This window comes from Patella vulgata, chromosome 9 (assembly GCF_932274485.2).
Source record: "Patella vulgata chromosome 9, xgPatVulg1.2, whole genome shotgun sequence".
NCBI lineage: Eukaryota > Metazoa > Mollusca > Gastropoda > Patellidae > Patella > Patella vulgata.
This window is the reverse complement of record NC_065887.2, coordinates 1,695,959-1,716,594: the sequence shown is the minus strand read 5'-3', so window position 1 is coordinate 1,716,594 and position 20,636 is coordinate 1,695,959. Positions and strand designations below refer to the sequence as shown.

The following is a 20,636-nucleotide window of genomic DNA, read 5'->3' as shown; positions in this document are numbered from 1 at the left end:
GTATAATTTCTAACCACTTTCTATACATACTAAACATTAGGTTAGAATACTGACCACTTTAATGACAAAATTTAATGACAAAAATTGTCATTACTAAAAGGCCTGGTTTCATTAGTCAACGGTATCAGCTTACACGTGATAGATGATTGTACGCTATAAATGATGTTATGTTATATTTTAGGGATACGATAGCAGCAGGTTCTATAGATGATTGTACGTTATGTCCTGCGGGATATTATTGTCCAGAGTTTAATATGACCTACAGTGGTATCCAGTGTGATCTGGGACAACATTGTCCAAACGGAGCTCAAAATCAGACCATCTGTCATGCAGGTAATTTGTTTCTTTAAACGGGATGTCTATTAATTTCACATCTTTTTGCAAAATAACAGTTTATATAGTGATATGACAGGGCGTAGTTATTCTACAGCAACTGATGTAATGATATGACAGGGTGTAGTTATTTAACAACACCTTATGAAACTATGTGTTGGAATAAGAGTAGGATGCAGCTCCGCTCTTCGGACAAAATTTAAAAGACAATGTTTTGTTTTTCTAAATTCTTCAATCTACAGCTATTTTTCTTTTTAACATTGAATCTCAGTCTGTATGAATATTTTTTTGTAGAGTGAATACTGGTAACATACATGTAGATTGGCATTTCTTCCTTGGGTTTCACCTGACCCCCTGTTTAATATTGGGTTTCATTTTGATTTCAGGTTATTATTGTAACATGTCAATGGCCCAGTTACCATGCCCACCAGGTTATTATTGTCCAGAAGCTTCCAGTTTCCCCATCCCATGTCCTCAAGGTCATTATTGTGGCGCCGTCGATGACTGCAACTCAACAAATGCAGGTATGTAGTTTGATTTATTTTACTGTGAGTTTTATGGCTGTTGGATGGCTGAATGGTTTACCGGGTGCTTTTAGATCACAAAGTCTGTTACAAGGGTACTTTTAAAAGGTACGCTCTTTTCTTAAACATAGATCTATCTCGAATCTTAAAATGCCACTTTAATTTATCTCGTCAACTTGTTTAATGTCATCGTGCCTATTTAACTAGGTGATATAAATATGTTGTAGACGTCCATGTTAACAGGTGCCCTTTTAAAAGTTAGTACTTGGCTGGATAATATCTAGAGTAGATGTTATGTCTATGGTGAATAGTATGTCTATGTGAATATAGAGAAAACCTATTTTACTTTATGTGACGTCTATCTAGAGTGGATACTATGTCTATCTAGAGTGAATGTTATGTCTATCTAGAGTGAATGTTATGTCTATCTAGAGTGGATATTATGTCTATCTAGAGTGGATATTACATCTATCTAGAGTGAATGTTACGTCTATCTAGAGTGAATGTTATGTCTATCTAGAGTGAATACTATGTCTATCTAGAGTGGATACTATGTATATCATAGAATGGATATTATTCTAGAGTGAATATTATGTCTATCTAGAGCAGATACTATGTCTATCATAGAATGGATATTATGTCTATGTATGATGGATGCTATGTCTGTCTAGAGTAGGTATAAAGATAACATATTTTACTAAAGTTGTATGTAGCTTGGTGAAGAAAATTTAATTTTATTGCCATCAGTTGTGTACAGGTAGGTGGGGTGGGGCACTGTGGCTCAGTGTATAAGATGTTGGCTCGCTAAGCTTGGGGCCCCGTGTTTGAACCCTACATTGGCCGAGGAAGTTCATAGAGATTTTCAGGTCCATTGTCAGTGGTGCAGAACTGTGGTCAAGATTTCCCTCTCAGACCACTTCATTAGCCCAGTCGGAGCAGAACAGTAGGACGTTAAACCCCATTTCATATGGATTTCCATTGCTTACAGGTGCCATAGAACCCAAGAAATGTCCGCTTGGTTACAAAGAGTACAACGGATCCCCTAGAAGAACATTTGAAGACACGTGCGACCCCTGTTTGCCAGGAACTTTCGGAGCTCATCCTGATCGCGCTATCTGTGAATCATGTCGTGCTGGAGTTGTCTGTAAAGCCATGGCAACCACTGATAGACCTGTTGCTAATGCTAGTTCTCTAGCATATGTAGCTGGTTACCCAGCGACCAATTCCTACATCTGTCCACCAGGTAAGATTCAGTTTTCACTTTTTTCGAGAAATCGTGTAAAATCAATTTAGAAGCAGACCAAAGATAATTTCAGGATGGATTCTTTTTTATGTGTGTGCAGAAAATATTGTTTGTTATCAATCTTCAGAATGTTCTCATAAGCTAGTATCAGTAGTTCTTGTTTTCTTGTTGCTAGGTTACTATTGTCCGCAGAACAGTTCCCTACCGACGCCATGTCCAGTTGGAACATATAACTCCGTAGAAGAAGCAGGAAGCATCGGAGAATGTACACCTTGTCACGTTAATAATTTTAATAATATGGAAGCTCAAACTGGATGTTTTTATTGTGGATCGGAAGCATCTCAAACAAACACAGGTTCAACAACTTGCGAGTGTCTCGGAGCTGGTCGCGATTTTCAGGTTAGTTGATTTTTTTTTGTTCCAGGATTATTTTATCACATTCGAGGAACCTTCCACAAACATCATAAAGTTTAAATTGTTCAAGCAGCATGTTGTAAGTGAATGAGAATGAGTAAGACATTGGCTCGCTAACACGGAGGTCTTGTGTTTGATACCTGTGTTGACCAAGAAAGTCCATTGTGATTTTCGGTGGTTCAACCTTGTCGGTGGTGCAAGATGGCAGAAGGCCTGACAAGAGACAGCTGTCTAGTCATTCGGATGGGATGAAAAACTGATGTCCCGTGTACACATTGGCTGCACTTAAAAAATCCCTTGGCAGTTGGAATTTGATATGAGAATAGACTGTATTGCCGCTGTGCTGGCAAAATTTCCCTCATAGCACACTGCATGGTGTATTCCCGTCTTCATTAGCCCAGTCGGTGCAGAACAGTAGGATGTTAAACCCCATATCATTTTCTATTTTTTTTAGCCGAGTGACAGAACCTGCCCGTGTGCTGTGGGTTATATTGAAACAAGCAATGGACAGGACTGTAGTAAGAAAGTCTACGATCTGTGTCTGGAAGGCACATACCGAGCTCAGAATGGACAATGTCTCAACGAAAATGAATGGCAGATTTATTGTTCACAATACGTAAGTTTTGTTTTTTGTGAAAAGAATTGAACTATTTTTGAACTGATGGTATTCCAATCAGAGATTTAACTTTCACAATATTGTGGTTTGCCTCAGTGAAAATGTTTGTGGCGCCGGTGTCCTCCCACTGCTAAAGACCCAAACTGATTAAAACACAGATCCTATTTCTTTTCGTTTCGTTTTTTTATAGTTCAAAATTTCGTTTTACTTGTCTTTACTACACTAGGATCTTAAAGAGTTGTTATATTATTGGCCTTCTGGTTGAAGTGAGGGATTAGCCAATGAAACGGTCTGTTCTTGGCGTATATGTTTTTGATTCCCCACTTGTACGTGACGAGGAGTAGGGTTGCTTGTCCAACGTCATGGGTTTTCTCCAGGTCCTTTGGTTTGCTCCCACTGCTAAAGACCCCTACACACACAAGTGAATTATTGAAATAAAATTAAACCATATGTACCGAAATGACTTTTGTCGAGTGGATGTTAAACCCCATTTCTCTCTCTCTCTTTCACATGTAAATTGTTATTGAAACTGAAAGTAATATTATTGTTATTGTATTTATCAAGGTATGTCTGGGAACCAATGATTACAAGGGTTATGATGGATCTCTCGGTTTATGTCTGTGTAAGGCTGATGATCTGGAAGTACTGTGTAACCTGGAATGTCGTAAAGCACAACGAAACACGGTAACATTTGTCTGTCCAGAGAAACCACTAGAACCATACATCAATATTCTGGATGATACAGGAGCGACTGCTGTAAGTTTTCATATGATTAAATCATGATAAATTGTGATAAAACGTGATAAATCTCTCCTTTAGAATTAATCTCCAAACGATATATTGCAACGTATGTGAAATACATGATTCATAAACCCTGCTCTATTCCTGTTCATGGTTTATCTGCCTTCATCAGCTTCTGATCCAGCAGCTACACAGATCTACCGTCCTCTCTCTACTACTGTTTAAAGGGTGTGTTGTCTCTTCCCAGATGTTAAATATTTCAAAATACATTCAAACTATCGGGGGAAATATGTTTGCTGCTAGGATTATTATATCTTTTACTTTAAGAAAAGCAAGATATTCTGTTCATCAGGTTCATCAGAATTTCCCGGCATGTTTCCGCCTTGCCTGGCAAGGGATAAGGCATAGTCATTCAGATGGTCCTGTGTACACATTGGAGTACAAGTAAAAGATCCCTTGGAAGTTGTAATTCGATATAAGAGTCGGCAAACTTTCCCTCATAGTACACGGTATGGTGTGTGCCCGTCTTCGGTAAAGAAAAGTAGGACATAAAAAGGGGCTGACTGTGCGAATGGCAGCCAATCACAAGATTGATTGTTTTATTTGTTCCTTGATTATTTTTTGGGAATATTTTTTTTTTAGATTCAGATACCCAGTAAGAACTTACTTACGGCCATCAACTCTCGTAACGCCATCACGGCAGATCAGTGTGAAAACTTTAACGGAGCATCATTGGCCATTCATATCGTGGAGATGGGAAGCACTGGTTTCCTGGGAGTTTACAATCCACCGAGTTCCCAACTGGTCACACTGGTTGAAGATAATACCAAGGGAAATTATACTGGAAATATCACCGTGGATACCGATTATTCTACTAGTTATTCGCGTCGGCGTCTGCTAGCCACGTCCAATAATACAGGATCTTTATTTACTGGTGTTTTGAACCCAACCGTCTGTCTGTCGTTTGGTGACTTGATGTTCTTCTTCGTTAGTAACACGCATTATCCAATATATGACAGGTATGTAGACTAGAATATCCAGATGTTCTTCTTCATTAGTAGCACACATTATCCAGTATGTTCTTATGTTCAGATGAGACAAAATATCACATAAAAGATCCATAGGCACTTGGAATTTAAACAAAAGAAACTGGAAACACTTCTGTACAGTCAACATTTTCCCCACAGACAGATTTAACAGTACTTTACCTAAATTTCCACATGGAAATTCATATTTATTATCATTATTATCATTGTTTATGCTAAATGGGAAGAGCTGACAAAAATGACTGACTGCCAATCACATGACCCAATTTGGAAGACTGTGCTAAGAAAACTATTCTGTCAAAATAGGAGAACGCTAGATCGGAGACAGTCTAGCACATTTTATGACGTCATATGTGGATTATGGATTAAGGTAAGGGTTAGGCTTTGCCCAGGGTTAGGGTTAGGGCTAGCCCTGTCTACATCTCGAGACTATGACGAAATCTGCAGGTCCTAGCCCTTACCCTAACTCTTATCCTAACCCAAAATCCACATATGACGTCATAAAATGCGCAGGACTGCCTCCGATCTAGCGTTCTCTGTCAAAATATGGTTTCTCGACTTGGAATATTTATATGTAATTTCTTGCATTGTATTTTAATCTGAGTTTTTGTTAACTTTTCTTTTACCAGAAATAATTTATTTAACACCAATGATCAGTTTGATTATGGTGGATTCCGAGCTCTGGTTGAAGCACAATCACAGATTGCCACGGCAACCACATTATTTGCCTATAAGTTCTCGGATCCTGGTGTTTACGTTTTCTACCTCAGTACCGATTCAAACAAAAAAATGGTGAGTTTTCATTCTGCAAGGGAGTTTGTTAGCCAAATAGTCAAGTTCTGTGATTTTGACGCCCCGCTTGTACGTGGCAAGATGTAGGATCGACTATTCAACCTTGTGAGGGGTTTCCTTTGGTCAGCCAGTTCCATGTTCAAACATGGCTCCCTCTTTTAGCGTACTGACTGAAATAGATAATCGTGGGAGTCGTATCTAGTTGCTTAACGGGTGCTCATTAGATCATAAGGTTTATCATTGAGTCAAGCTCCTATAGAACCAGCAGGAGGGATGAAGTTGTTTTGTGTTGCTCTCGCATTGGTCATACCTTTTTAACTCATATTTTCATTTTGAAGCGAGAGCCTCAACCAGAATGTGTTCACTGCCATGTTCCTTTGACAGTAAAACACATCTCAAGGTTATTATAACTAAATACTACCGTTGCCAGTCACCACATCAGCTATTTGCTCCACCAGAGTTACATGATAAATTGCTAGCATTTTTAAAAGAGACAAACTTTTATTTAAAATTTTAATTGTATATATTTATCATATATTGCGTTTTAAATATTTATATATGTAAAGGAATTGATATATTTATTTTTAATTATATTTTCTGTGATATTTGTTTTTATTAACATATATGAATACATCCCTGTGAATGATATCGTTTTAATTTGTCTCGCGAAATTCACCATATGTTTGGCGCAATATAGCCCGGTTGGAGCTGACGTGCCTTTAAACAACATTTCATTTCATTTCATTTCCTCCCACTGCTAAAGACACCTACACGCAAGGAAATTATTGAAATAAAATTGAACCATGTGTTAGTGCCAAAAAATGACCTAGTTTGTGTCGAGTGGACGTTAAACCCCATTTCTCTCTATGTATATATTTCAGTATATCCGTGTGATGGATCCTGATCAACAGTGTACAGAAGACGGACCTTTCTTCCCGACAACCCCGCGATACATCATACAGAACGGCATCGCAGTCAGTCAAAGTATACTCAAAGCACCAGATTGGGCTATTATTTTTATTCTCTTGGCGGCTGGTTTCCTTGCAATGGCGTTGATTATTGTAGCTTTGGTAAATAGAATATTTATTTTAATACACCCACATTTATGTCGTCACCCTGTCTGTCGATTCGGCCATCAGACCATCAAGAATTGGCTTGTGAACACAATAGAAGCTATATTTTTAAATTTGGTTCGAAACATTGAGGTCATGAGATTTTCCACCTTCATGACTTTCAATTCCAGAGTTATATCCTCTTTGCCAAAAACCTTGTGAACGCCATGCATATAGGCTAAAGTTTTCAACAGATTCTTTTAAAACTTTGTGTGAAGCATTGTGGTCACGAGAGGACAAAACCCTATCTTAATAATAAAAGTATAGTCAATATTTTAATATTGGAAATCAAATTACATTACCACATAAAGTCTGATGGAAGATATTTGTAAATTGAGTGCCATGTGTCATGTATATTATGTTCAGTGTTATCAAACAATGGATGAATGGATCATCCCAGCCAGCGCCACCTATAGTTGTTTGATTGAATGCAAGCGAGGAGATAATCTAGCACTGATATTTTGCTTTAAACATTACGTAATCAATCTGAGTACATTTTAGCAGAACACGCAAGCGAGTTATTGAAATGAAATCTATATATATATTTGTGACTGTCGTTTGTCTGTCTGTCTGTTCGGGGTTGGCGGCTACACTAGGTCTGCCCCGAGTCTGAAATTTGGGGTATAGGGGTAGCTCGGAGCGGGGAGTAACATAGGTCAGGTGGCGTTAGTCTACCACTTCCGGTTTCGGATATATGACCCCAAGCGAAGCCGGTCTGTTTGGGGTTGGCGGCTACACTAGGTCTGCCCCGAGTCTGAAATTTGGGGTATATGGGTAGCTCGGACTGTCGAGTAACATAGGCCAGGTGGCATTAGTCTACCACTTCCGGTTTCGGAGTTATGACCCCCGAGCGAAGTCAGTCTGTTCGGGGTTGGTGGCTACATCTGCCCGAGTCTGAAATTTGGGGTATAGGGGTAGCTCGGACCGGGGTGTAACATAGACCAGGTGGCGTTAGTCTACCACTTGCGGTTTCGGCATTATGACCCCCAAGCGAAGTGGGTCTGTTCGGGGTTGGCGGCTACACTAGGTCTGCCCCGAGTCTGAAAATTGGGGTATAGGGGTAGCTCGGACCGGGGAGTAACATAGGCCAGGTGGCGTTTGTGTACCACTTCCGGTTTCGGAGTTATGACCCCCGAGCGAAGCCGGTCTGTTCGGGGTTGGCGGCTACACTAGGTCTGCCCCGTGTCTGAAATTTGGGGTATAGGGGTAGCTCGGACCGGGGAGTAACATAGGTCAAGTAGGGTTAGTCTACCACTTCCGGTTTCGGAGATATGACCCCCGAGCGAAGCCGGCCTGTTCGGGGTTGGCGGCTACACTAGGTCTGCCCCGAGTCTGAAATTTGGGGTATAGGGGTAGCTCGGACCGGGGAGTAACATAGGCCAGGTGGCGTTAGTCTACCACTTCCGGTTTCGGAGTTATGACCTCCGAGCGAAGTCTGACTGTTCGGGGTTGGCGGCTACATATGCCCCGAGTCTGAAATTTGGGGTATAGGGGTAGATCAGACTAGGGAGTAACATAGGCCAGATGGCGTTAGTCTACCACTTCCGGTTTAGGAGTTATGACCCCCGAGCGAAGCCGGGTATCCTGCTAGTTGAACCATATATTCGTCTCACTATGACCTACTTGATGACCTGGCGCCTGGTACGTTCGGGCATTTTTATGCGCGAACTCTTAGGTTTTTTTTACTGGCATGCGCACAGGTACTATTTCTTTTTCTTTTAACAAGTACCCAAATCGGGGATTTCGTGCAGAGGTAGTTCGGAGGTAAACAGTCTGTGAAGTACAACACTTGCTACTGTACCTGTGTATCGCTAATTATAAACCGAATGTGTGAAGACAGTTCATACATATCACTCAAAAATTTTTCAGTACAAACTCAGTTGATTCACGCTCGATTTGCTACTAAACAAACCCATCGGTTTATTTTCTCAACAGTATGACCCGAAGTGACCGCGGATTTATTGACCTTGTATGAACTTATCCGTAGCTATATCCTTACACCGAGAGAAATTATCTAGTCTCGGTGAAAAGAACCATGGTCATCTGGTAGAAAATTACTTTTGTATTTTTTGGAACGGAAAACAGTGTTTTTAGAAGCAAACTAAGCTGCCGCACATGAGGAAGTCATTATACTAATAATAAAAGGCGAGACCTCTTTTTGCGGCGCAGGCTTATCACTGAGTAGTAAACCGTCCACAAACAATAATATAGGAAGCCTAGTGACGAGTGTAGTAAGTAGACTATAGGTTTGAGTCGAGATTACTCGCTTTCAATTTACTCTGTTTTTGCGATAACCAATTATGTGAGAAATACCATACTGACATTCGGTTTTTAAAAGTTGTACGCGAACTAAATGCGTTTGTTAGATACTGACAGAGCAGCCCCGAGTTGAACAATCGCCGCCCGAGCTGTCTTCGTCAGCTAGTTTCACAATATTGTGCAATAGGTGTATTAATGTGATTTTTAGGTTTAACCCCGCAAACAATGCCAAAATAGTGTTTCCACTGCTTACAGAAAACTGAAATTTAAAAAAAATTTTTTTATGAGGGTGACCCTCCCACACACTCCCTATCGAGCTGCCGCTCGGTCTGCGCAGCCTCATGCCTGGCACATACTGTCAACATTGTATATTTTTCCGTTTCCGCCCTTCCCCCCCACAATATATATGTCACGGCTACGTTGCGACGGTACCAGCATACCCAGTTGTTGACACCCATTACATCACTCCTGTCTAACAAATCATAAAGCTGTGGTGTTACGGTGGCGGCATAGTATTTCACCGTAACACCACAGCCACTCTAACCATTCATAATACATCTAACTATCCCTTTACAGCACTTCACTCCCTACACATTTCCCCTCGTCCTACTTTCCCAAACGTCTACAACACATCTCATACATCCAGTTCGCTGATTAACCCTTGTACCACGTCTACTGGATGTAGAGTAGACGTTAAACCCTTTCTCTCTCTTTAAAACTTGATATCATCTGTTTTGATGTATTTTAGGTTCTGTTCCGTAAATACGGTTGGAGTAAGACCTCTTATCTTTATCCCTTATATCGTCGATTTGCCCAGACGTTTATATTCGATGATTACGCCAGTAAGGGATCAACAGTTCATCCAGTGAAGAAATACCATCGAAATCTACAGGCCATTGCTGATGCAGGACCAAATTCATCTATAGCAACACAGGCAAACATATTGGATGGTGGGTTCAAAATAGTTTTTGCTTTATTTTTCGTCTGAGAAACAGCTCTTAAAAAGATTGTATTGGTATTCAAATTTCGGAAACTAGAGGTGAAACAGCAACATTCCCTTAAAAGCGTAACAAAGGCTGTACAGGTCTGATCAAACAGCTGGATCAAACACTATGATACCAACAGATAGAGTAGGCATTAATAGATATTTAAAAATCACCGCTCAACAGCAATACAAAAACAGACTTTAGGTTGCAATGAGAGGTGGTTTATTCATCCTTCATAAGATTTTGGGTTAAAACACTATCAAATTTTTCAAAGAATTCTAATGTGACCTAGTTTAGGTTTAGAGAAACAGTTCTAATAAGTAAGATTACCTGCATTCAAATTTTTCAAAGATTTGTAATGTTACCTAGTTTAGATTTCCAAGGGATCTAGTTTTCCGTCCTCACCCGAATTAGGACATACCACTGTTTAATCAATTGAAAAAAATCCAATAAAACTCTGTTAGAATATTTCCGTTTTGGAAACTGATTATTCATTGGCTGAGAACTATAATCACAGCACAAATAGTAGCTCTCAGCCAATGAAATTGGTCCATTCTTAGAATTTTTTTTTATTTGAGTTTCCGACGTGACTCCATATTGCTGACAAACTATACCTTGATGATTAACTCAGAATTTCAGAAATTTGTTTTCGGTCAACATTAAATTGAAATAGTTATTTTAAATATTCACATTTTGATTTTTTTTTTCAAGCTGATACGATTGATGTCAAGAATGATGACTTCTGGGATTACGATCGGCAACTGGATCTGGAGGCCTTCAGCGTCAAAACTCTGTACGACACTTTATCTCAGCAATCACGCAGTGTCACACAGACGATCGGTAAGCAGAAAGATGACGTCAAACAGATGTACCAACGAATATCCAACCAATCAGAATCATTGAAAGGTCTGTGGGCAGCCAAGATGAATTTGAAAGGAGGAAGCACATCGGTCACTCAAGAAGACATGGCCGGCTATGAAGCCAAGTTGGAAGAACTGGAGATCGAACTTGAAAGAAGAAAAGATATTGGTCGACAATTTGAGACGATTTTAAGTCGACAGGAAGAACTGATAATGGATGATGAAGCTGGACGAGAAAATCACCAGGTTTGTGGTTTTATTGACAAAAGTTTATTTTGAATTTTATCTTTGTTAAAATATAGTCAAGCTCATTTGAGTGTGAGATTAGCTCTTTGAGTTTGAAATGATGTTGAGTCTGGCAAGTCGTTCAGATGGGTCTAAAAACAGAGGATCAGTGAAAGCTTTGTTAAACTCACAAAAGAACTTTTAACAGAGGCCCTGTGAAAACTTTGTTATGCTCGTAAAAGAAAAGTTAGAATTTGAAAAAAGAGTGGGTTGCCAATGTCGCCACGTGCAATAAAAAAAGATGAATGTGACAATATTCTGGCAATAACTTTTTGGGGACCTGTATTTCTTTTGGAGAAGCTAATCGTATTCATCCTCAGTTGACCATTATGTTGAGTGTCAATCACCAGTTAATAAACTAGCTGATAATCCTGAAGCCTGTCAATTAGTTCAATTAGTCTTCACAAAACTAGGATCTGGAAGAGTTGTTATATAACCCGCCTTCTGGTTAATGTGAGAGCAAATTCTTGGGGTTTGATGCATGGAACTGTGGTAAACCCCAGGAATCATCAACGCTGATTGATTAATCAGTGTCTTACATAGAGTCAAAAGCTGCTCGTACGACCCCTAACACGACCTTCAAGTACAACTTGTCAGATCTTCATGTAGTGTAGGCCATCGAAAGTATAAAAAATGAAACGAAATATAGATCTGTATTTTAATCAGATTGGTGAATATTATACATGTATCCATATTATTTTAGGTTTCATACCAGGCGTCAATGAGAGAATCAACGAGAATATTAACAGACTACGCTACCAAAACACAACAAGGTGACCACGACGACACGCAACACAAAGATATAGAAAAACGAGTTTCGCTTCTACTGCAGAAGATGTCTGAAGATGTGAATTTAGAATGTCATCGTGTCGGGGCTTGGGGAATCACGGGAGAAGGTACTGGAGGATGTATTGTTAAATCTGGGTCAAGGACACCAATGACAAGAGGAGAACTGATTGGTAGGTGTCAGATTTTATTATTTCAAACTTTTGTATTTGGAGCAGGGGGAAGGGAGGGGTATCATTATTGCAACCTACAATCCTGGGACAATAAGGCCATAAATAATCCAGGGTTTGAATCCTTGAAGGGGTATTGGTTGGTCAGTTGGTCTAACTTGTGCGCTTTAGATCCAAGGGTCTGTCATTGAGTCAAATGGTGTGGTTTTAATCGCAAATAGTATGTGAATCCTCGTGATGAGGAGTCGGTTCCCCTGCGTAACCTCGTGATGAGGAATAGACTCCCCTCCGTAACCTCGTGACAAGGCGTAGATCCCCCTACCTAACCTTGTGACGAGGCGTCAATTCCCCTGCCTAACCTTGTGTGTTTTCTCTGAAATGTAATTATACCATATGTTAGTCCCGAAATGACCTAGTTTCTGTCGAGTGAACATTACACCCCATTTCTCTCTTTCTCTTCAGGTAGTGACATGACTGTTAAAGCCACAGATCTGATAACATTAGACAATAAAACAGGTTTATATCTTCCAAAAGACGATTGTCAGATGATACTAGCAGACGATACCTTGGTCAGGGTACCACCCGAATACTTCATACACCCACAGACAGGTCATTGTCTACCTATACAGGGTAACCTTGGTTACGATTCCATCTCAAATAAACTCACAGTTCTTATAGATTCGGCTACAGGTGAGAGATTCAACCATGGAAATTATTTAGCATTTGCGTCCCTCAGTTCATAGAACTCTTGTTTAATTTAATATTGCTAGCCACAACCCTAACCCTGGCTCACTAACCATCGCAATTATTTAGCACTCACGTCCCTCAGATCATAGAACCCTTGTTTAATTTAAGGATTTTCCAACATGGTTTCCCTTGTCAGTGGTGCAGGACAGCTGTCTAGTTGTTACAATAGGATGAAAAACCAAGGTCCTGTGTATACATTGGTGTGCACATAAAAGATCCCTTGGCAGTTGGAATTTGATATAAGAGTAGGCCGTAGTGCTGCTGCCCGGGTAAAATTTCCCCCATAGCACACTGTATGGCGTATGCTCGTCTTCATTAGCCCAGTATAGGAGCAGAACAGTAGGACGTTAAACCCCATTTCATTTGTTTAATTTAATATTGGGAGCCACAACCCTAACCCTAACCCTGGGTCAATAAGCAGGAGGTCCAAGGTTCGATCCTGTGTTAGCCGATTAAGTTTGGCGTGTTTTACCCTTGTCAGTGGTGCAGAACAAAGACAGCGTGGCAAGGAACAGAGTGACTAGTCCTTCGGATGGGATGTTAAACTGAGGTTCCGTGTACACCTTGTTGTGCACATAAAAGAATCCTTGACAGTAGGAATTCAACTGCAGCCCTGTCAAAATTTCCATCTATATTACACTGCATAGCGTATGCCTGTCTTCATTAGCCCAGTCGGTCCACAAAAATAGGACATTAAACCACATTACAGTTCATTCAATCATTTTATTTATAGTTGTCCAGGTAACCATTTACAAAGTAAAATTACAATTTTTGGGCAAAGATTAGACGTTCTTGATGTAGAATTGCTGACTGTTTCTTTGTTCTGAGATAAATTTAACATTTGGTTTTATTTTTAAGGAGAAGCAGCCAGATCAGACGAATGTTTGATTCCGTTTGTCCGACATCCTACCAACCCAGACACTGGAGAACCGATATCTACAAATCTTAAACCTGTAGACAATAAAAACAACTTGAAATACGGACAACCAATGACAGATCCCGTTACAGGCATGCATGTACCAATAGTTGCCATGACAATACATCCAAAAACTGGAAGCTTGTTGCCGATTGGTGGAATTCATACTGATCCTGTCACAGGACTACCAGTTGCTATAGAGATAGGTTCCATGATGATTGATCCCAATAGCGGACGAACAGTGCCGATTTTATCTGTGGCACTTGACCCAAAGACGGGCATCGTTCTACCTGTAGGTGGCACCAAAGCCAGTAACAATGGCAACATTCCCATCATGCCATTTGACTCGTATGTCGATTCGTTAAGTAATAAGCTTGTCCGTGTCCAGAGTGGATATCTGGGTAAATCTGATGTGCTGCCATCTGCTGGTGGTTACCAAGCTCTCTTAGATTCTAGTTTCCTTGCGTGTGAAGCGAGGGTCATTGATTCTATCAAAGAATACAAGGACGCCATCTTGAATTCAGGTGAGATTTTATAACTTCATTTATCGTGTAATATTGTCTTATTTTAGGAGTGTTACTTAAAGATACCCGCGTACAAACTTTGTGATTTGATGAAGTATTTGGACTAAAAACATCCACAAAGTAACCAATCTATCAAAAATTTGCTTCAATTCCCTCTCAAAACTTTCTAATCGCCGGGGATACCTATAGCTATAAGTAAGCTGCTGTTAGAAACAATGTCTGTCAACTTAGCTTCATTATGGGAGGGTCCATTTTTCAGAATGTATTTATCATTACTTACTGTACATTTACCATACATATTGAGGCCTAAGTAAATCCTTAATTATTTCTGTCAACTTCTTTTTCCGCCGTTTAATTGCAGAGTCTTTTGTACGTTGACACTCCTCATAATGTTCCCAAAACCGCCTAACCATTTGATCAAGAAATAACAACCGCTCCCTCACTCAAGCTGGCACACAATAACCTGGAAGATAACAGTCGGGTTGCCAGTTAGTGATACCCTGACAATTTTGCCCAGTGCTTGCCCCATGGGCATTTTTCGGGTAATCCAGTATTTTTCTAGTAAGATTGGGTGTCTATACTTTCCATGTATACCAAATTTGACATAGTTTTATTGGAAATAACCACCCGATAAATACTTTTCAGGGAAAGTATCTTTATGCTTTATACTGGGTGTAGGCTACATTTTGATTTCTTTGGTAATCTGGATTAAATACTTCCCATAATATTATGGTTGTCTCTATTTTTAAGGTGACGTGGGTAACTTACGTCGTGAAGAAAACAACTTAAATGTTGCTGTACGCGAGTTGGAGAAAGCTCAGACCAGAATGCGAGCTCATCTTCTACGATTACGCCACGATATCTCCAGGCGTAAAGAAAAGGTGGAACTATTAGCAGTAACAGGTGGTTCCCCAGGTAAGTTGAAGATTTGGTTTGTTTCTTTAGGGTGGCGTGCACGTTAGCTCATAAGGTCTGTCATTGAGTCAACTGGCGTGGTTTCAATTCCCAGCTTGTACGTGACAAGAATTAGGGTCGGCTGTCCTACCTCGTGGGTTTTCTCCCACACACCAGTGAATTATCAAAATAAAATTGAACCATATGTTGGTCTCAAAATTACCTAACGTGTAATTTGTGTGTCCCATTGTCCACAGGTTTTATCTAATTGGTTTTAATTGTGTGAAGTGTTGTCCTCCAGGACTTACTATTTAACATGTGTATCAGTCGTTGTTGTTTGTATTTTAGAGGAGAGCCGAAAAAAGCTCCCCTTAATCGACAAATTGAAAAAATCCCTCCCCTAAAAAAGCTCTCCCAGTTTTAATATGAAGAGTGATTTAAAAATTAAGGAGAGTGACCTGATATTAAGGAGAGAGAATAGTTGTGTGTATGGGAAATGGTTCTGAAGATCAATAACTACATGTTAGTGGGGTCATTCCAGGTTTCATAAATAATAATAAACCCCCCATGACTTTGTGAAGGGGAGGGACAAAAATCTCCCCTCGGTCGACATTCAGGTGAGCGACAGGGACTCAAGAGTGATCGCTCTTTTTTAAAAAAAAACAACAAATGACTGGTATATGACAATTTGTTTTAAATATTTTGTGAAGGTATGTTTGAAGACAGTAAGACTGGGCAACTGTTACCTATATTAATTGGTACCAACATGTTGGATCCTGCTGGTTCTGGGAAACTGGTACCTGTACTTGGTGCTGAACGAGACATGAAAACAAATAGAGTTATTCCCCTTGGTGGAACTATGGAGGACCCACAAGGCAAAGGTAAATAACTGTTCAGTTCTGTGGGATTCAATTGGTATATGCCGACGGGGCAAATTGAAGTGATATTTCATTTTGGCCCTGTTCAGGTAATGTTCCTGCACTTTTGAGTTGTCTATGAGCAGAACCTCTTAGTTCATTGGAAATGATTGTAGACAAGTAATAGCATACTTTGGACTAGGAACCGAGTATGATGTCATCACAGCCATCTTAAAATTGTGCAATTGTCCAAGGAACAAGCAAGTTGATTGTATTTGAATGGGCCTTTTTTCAAAGAGCGTCGACCCCCAACAAGCAGAACCTGGTCCATCATTGTCTTTGAATGATAAAACATATTATTTGTATTTTAGGTTTAATTCCGATAATGATTGGAAGAAAGGCGGTTGATCCGGTGACTGGGGATCTCAGTCCCATCATTTCTGTTCGTAGAAATCCAGATACCAAACAAACACTCCCCGTCACCCTGTCATCAGGTGGTCACAGGAAACAGAAGGCTCCACCTGGTGCTCTAGCAGTGTTAGAAGAGGAACTGGTTGCCAGGAGAGCATTCTGGCGACGGCAGAGACAGAAGGAACAAGAGTTGACGAAACGAGAGCACGGACTGACCCAGAAACTTCTGTACAGCATTGATACCATGAGTTCTCGTAACGTCGGCAAATATATCGAAGATGTCGAAAGTCTCGCAAATCATCTGAACGAAAATACAAAACACGAAGCTCAAAGACGCGGAGCTGCTGAACAAGATTTTGTTGCTGTTCTTCCACCAGCTGTTACAGCCATCTTGACAGCAGGTGACAAACGTGAACATGAAGTCGAGGAATCACACGTCGTGGCTCATGTCAAATTTGCAGACTTAGTGAAGAAGTTCTTCACTAAACTTCAGCAGGAAGAGAAGCGATACAAAGACAGAATTGGTGAACTGGAGGGCGCCATGAATCCTGAAGCTGAACATACGGTTCTTCAGAGATACAAACAAGCCAAGAAACGACTTCAGGCAGAATTGGCCAATCAGATCAACTCACGCATGGAGAAACTTGATCAAGAGCACTCAACATTGGAGTACGCTAGACAATTTTCAGAATTGTCTGCCCTTGAAGCTAAGATCTTGTTGACTCGCAGCGCTCTTCTGGCCGGAGATTTTGACTCCTCGTTGGGTGGTGTTTACGGAGATGCTGAGCAGTCAAGTAAGGATGATTCAGAGTTAGTTCCCTTGTTGAAGCAATTGATAGCCATGTTGGAATCCGGTGGACCGTTTTATCTCTCCCCGGAACTTCTTAACCTCATCTACTCAGGTCAAGGTGGTGACGACCTCTCTAATTTGAATAAACAAGGTAAAAGTTTGAGACCCAAGCAGGATTTGTCAGGTTTATCTTTAGATGAGAATGACGACCACGAATCTGAAGATGAAGCTAAAAAGAAGAAGGTTAAAGTTAAGCATCTGACGAAATCGATGCCGTCAAGTACAAAGACTGATGTCTCAGATACCACAGTCGTTATCGGGGATCCATCAAAACTAAAAACGGGAAAAATGTCAGACGCCGAAAGACAACAGCAGGAAAAATATCTTTTTGAGAAACAGGCGTACGAAGCTGCAAAGTTAGAAAGCAAGCTGAAAGCTGACGAAATCAACGACATGAACGACACCCTGGATCAATTTGAAAACAAGAAGAAGACCATGATGTCGGATGTTGGAGAGGTTTTCCGTAAAAAGATGGCTGAAGCTAAAACTGAACAAGACAAGGAGAAACTGATGGTGGAGTACGCCAACAATTTGACTCGATTGGTTGATGGAATGGAGAAACAAAAGCAGAAACAACTTGACTCACTACGAGAGAAATTGTTAGAGAGACGGAGAAAGAAGAAGAAAGAACTCCATAATGAACATATAACTGAGGCACAAGGTGCTGGAGTATCACCAGATATGGTACCAGATATAAAGGTTTGTACTTAATAATAATAATAATAGTCTATTTATAATGTGCTGTTTCCATAACTAAAATGCTCAAAGTGCAGTCCAAAAAGTGAGTCACTCTGTCACATGGTGAAAGCTTTTGTGAAAAAGCATATTTTCAGTGTAGATCTAAATACTTCTAAAGAAGGTGAGTTCTTAACATCGATTGGTAATTCATTCCATTCTGTTGGAGCAACATGTGAGAAACACTTCTGACCGAAACAAACTGTTTTGGCTTTTTGGCACAAGAAGATTTTTCTTGGTATCTTAGTGCACTGTCATTCATGCAGCGAAAAGTAAAGCACAAAATTTTATACTTTGTCCTGAAATGTACTGGTAGAAAATATAGGTCTTTAAAATATGATTGTATTTCCCTTAAAAGCAAGCTCTGGATGCTGCAGATCCTGTGCCAGCACAGATCCCAATATTTATATCGTTAGATGTCCCAAGAAATATTAGGCTGAATGGAACATACTTGTAGCATATGGTATCTGGGCCACTGTATATGGTTGACTTTGGTTGAACAGTATATATAGCATTGGAACCACTTGACTTTTTTCCATTTGAGACCCGTCAAGACTGGGTAAAAGACTCTAAAACTATGGTTATGGTGATCTAAGTGTGCACAATAAATAATAATTTGTCATTGATTGAAGTCTTGTGGTTTCAATCTCACAGTTTTACATGACGATCAGTACCGTCGTCTGCCTAGATGGGTTTTCCAGCTGAAAGACCCCTGTGCACAAGGGAAAGAAACAAATCTGACTGAGTTAGTGTTGAGTGGAATTTAAGGCCCATTTCGTAACTCTGTCTCGAGCTTTTAATCTTTCTCAGCTCTGTCTCTAGCTTTCTCACCTCTGTCTCTAACTTTCTCACCTCTGTATCTAGCTTTCTCACCCCTGTCTCTAGCTTTCTCACCTCTGTATCTAGCTTTCTCACCCCTGTCTCTAGCTTTCTCACCTCTGTCTCTAGCTTTCTCACCTCTGTATCTAGCTTTCTCACCTCTGTCTCTAGCTTTCTCACCTCTGTCTCTAGCTTTCTCACCTCTGTCTCTAGCTTTCTCACCTCTGTCTCTAGCTTTCTCACCTCTGTCTCTAGCTTTCTCACCTCTGTATCTAGCTTTCTCACCTCTGTCTCTAGCTTTCTCACCTCTGTCTCTAGCTTTCTCACCTCTGTCTCTAACTTTCTCACCTCTGTCTCTAGCTTTCTCACCTCTGTCTCTAGCTGTCTCTAGCTTTCTCACCTCTGTATCTAGCTTTCTCACCCCTGTCTCTAGCTTTCTCACCTCTGTAACACAAAGGCTTATTATATTGTCTCACAATCTCAGGTTTATATATATCAGATGAATTTAATCAAAAGGAAACCATAAACCAAATATTTTTCTGTTTATTTTAAAGATGAAGTCCCACGAAGAGTTGAACCATGATTTGTTGGCGTTACAAAAACAAGAAGAAGATTTACACGTTGACCTGGATACGGTTGATCGGGGCGATGTCCAGGGTATTAAATTCACGGACGGAGATTTGGCCGTGAAGTTGAAACAACTCGGCTTAACGCAGGAACAGATAGACCAGATTCTCCAGACAACGAACAACAAAAATAAACAACTTCAATCTACGTCGCAAAAACTTCTTGAAAAACTGAAACAGAAGAGTAAGAATCAAGGGAGAGAATTGAGTCCGTCTGATTTGAAGGGCCTAACAGAACAGGAAGTAGAATTAATGAAGTCTGTCAGCGAGAAACAGACGAACGCAGATAATCTTTTGACTGACGAGATTTTGATGAAAGAATGGAAGAAGATGGAGGAGGTAGGTTGTTGAACGGGAAATCAAAAATAACTGGACAAACGTCACTTTAGGGGTCGATTGGCCAAATTTGTTCATTGTGTGCTGTCAAGTGACGTTTTTTCGATTCCCCACTTGCATGTGACAAGGAGTAGCGTTGCCTGTCCAAGCTCGAGAGTTTTATCCAAGTCATTCGATCTTGTCCCATTGCAAAAAATTCCTATGCGCAAGCGAATTATTGAAATAAAATTTAACCATATGTTAGTCCCATATGTTGAGTGGACATTAAACCCCATTTCTCTCTCTCTATCGCGAATGCCACCTCCTTAATATTCTAGTGTTGACTGAGAAGTTCCTCAGGACTATCCTCTCTCTCTGCAACTTCTTTTTTTCACTAATATACAGATAAAATGACATGGTATTTCTGTTGTTGATATTTCAGGAGGAAAAACGTCGAGCTCAGGAAATAGCTCTTCAAGATATGATAAAAGACAAGACGTCTGAAGAGAGAGAGCGAATCATGAACCAGTTTAAAAAGGATATCAAAAACATCAACAGACAGCGAGAGCACCAACTGGAAGGTCAAAAGGACAGGCTTTACGCAAAACTTGCTGCCAGAAAGAGAATGAACGAGCAGTTAGAGAAAGACCGCGCCGTTGCTGCAGAACTTGATCACGTGACCAAATCACACGTAAGTATAGTTTGATTGAAAAAAATAAATGTGCGATGAATACATGTGTCATGTATTTATTTTGGGATTTTTGTGGGGGACATC

The 20,636-nt window shown here is 40.3% G+C and overlaps 1 protein-coding gene across 1 annotated transcript in view; it reads left to right on the top strand.

Annotated features, from left to right (window-relative positions):
- Positions 1–20,636, top strand: part of LOC126832468 (uncharacterized) — a 135,437-nt gene that overhangs the window by 98,285 nt on the left and 16,516 nt on the right. The window contains exons 109-127 of the mRNA XM_056103230.1: positions 182–333; positions 720–857; positions 1,846–2,100; positions 2,276–2,499; positions 2,969–3,130; positions 3,695–3,886; positions 4,514–4,890; positions 5,547–5,709; positions 6,591–6,779; positions 9,829–10,030; positions 10,778–11,172; positions 11,915–12,174; positions 12,634–12,857; positions 13,773–14,354; positions 15,105–15,269; positions 15,959–16,129; positions 16,477–18,065; positions 19,475–19,885; positions 20,304–20,552. Of these exons, the coding sequence (XP_055959205.1) occupies positions 182–333; positions 720–857; positions 1,846–2,100; positions 2,276–2,499; positions 2,969–3,130; positions 3,695–3,886; positions 4,514–4,890; positions 5,547–5,709; positions 6,591–6,779; positions 9,829–10,030; positions 10,778–11,172; positions 11,915–12,174; positions 12,634–12,857; positions 13,773–14,354; positions 15,105–15,269; positions 15,959–16,129; positions 16,477–18,065; positions 19,475–19,885; positions 20,304–20,552 (6,100 nt within the window). The remainder of the gene's footprint in view (positions 1–181; positions 334–719; positions 858–1,845; positions 2,101–2,275; positions 2,500–2,968; positions 3,131–3,694; positions 3,887–4,513; positions 4,891–5,546; positions 5,710–6,590; positions 6,780–9,828; positions 10,031–10,777; positions 11,173–11,914; positions 12,175–12,633; positions 12,858–13,772; positions 14,355–15,104; positions 15,270–15,958; positions 16,130–16,476; positions 18,066–19,474; positions 19,886–20,303; positions 20,553–20,636) is intronic.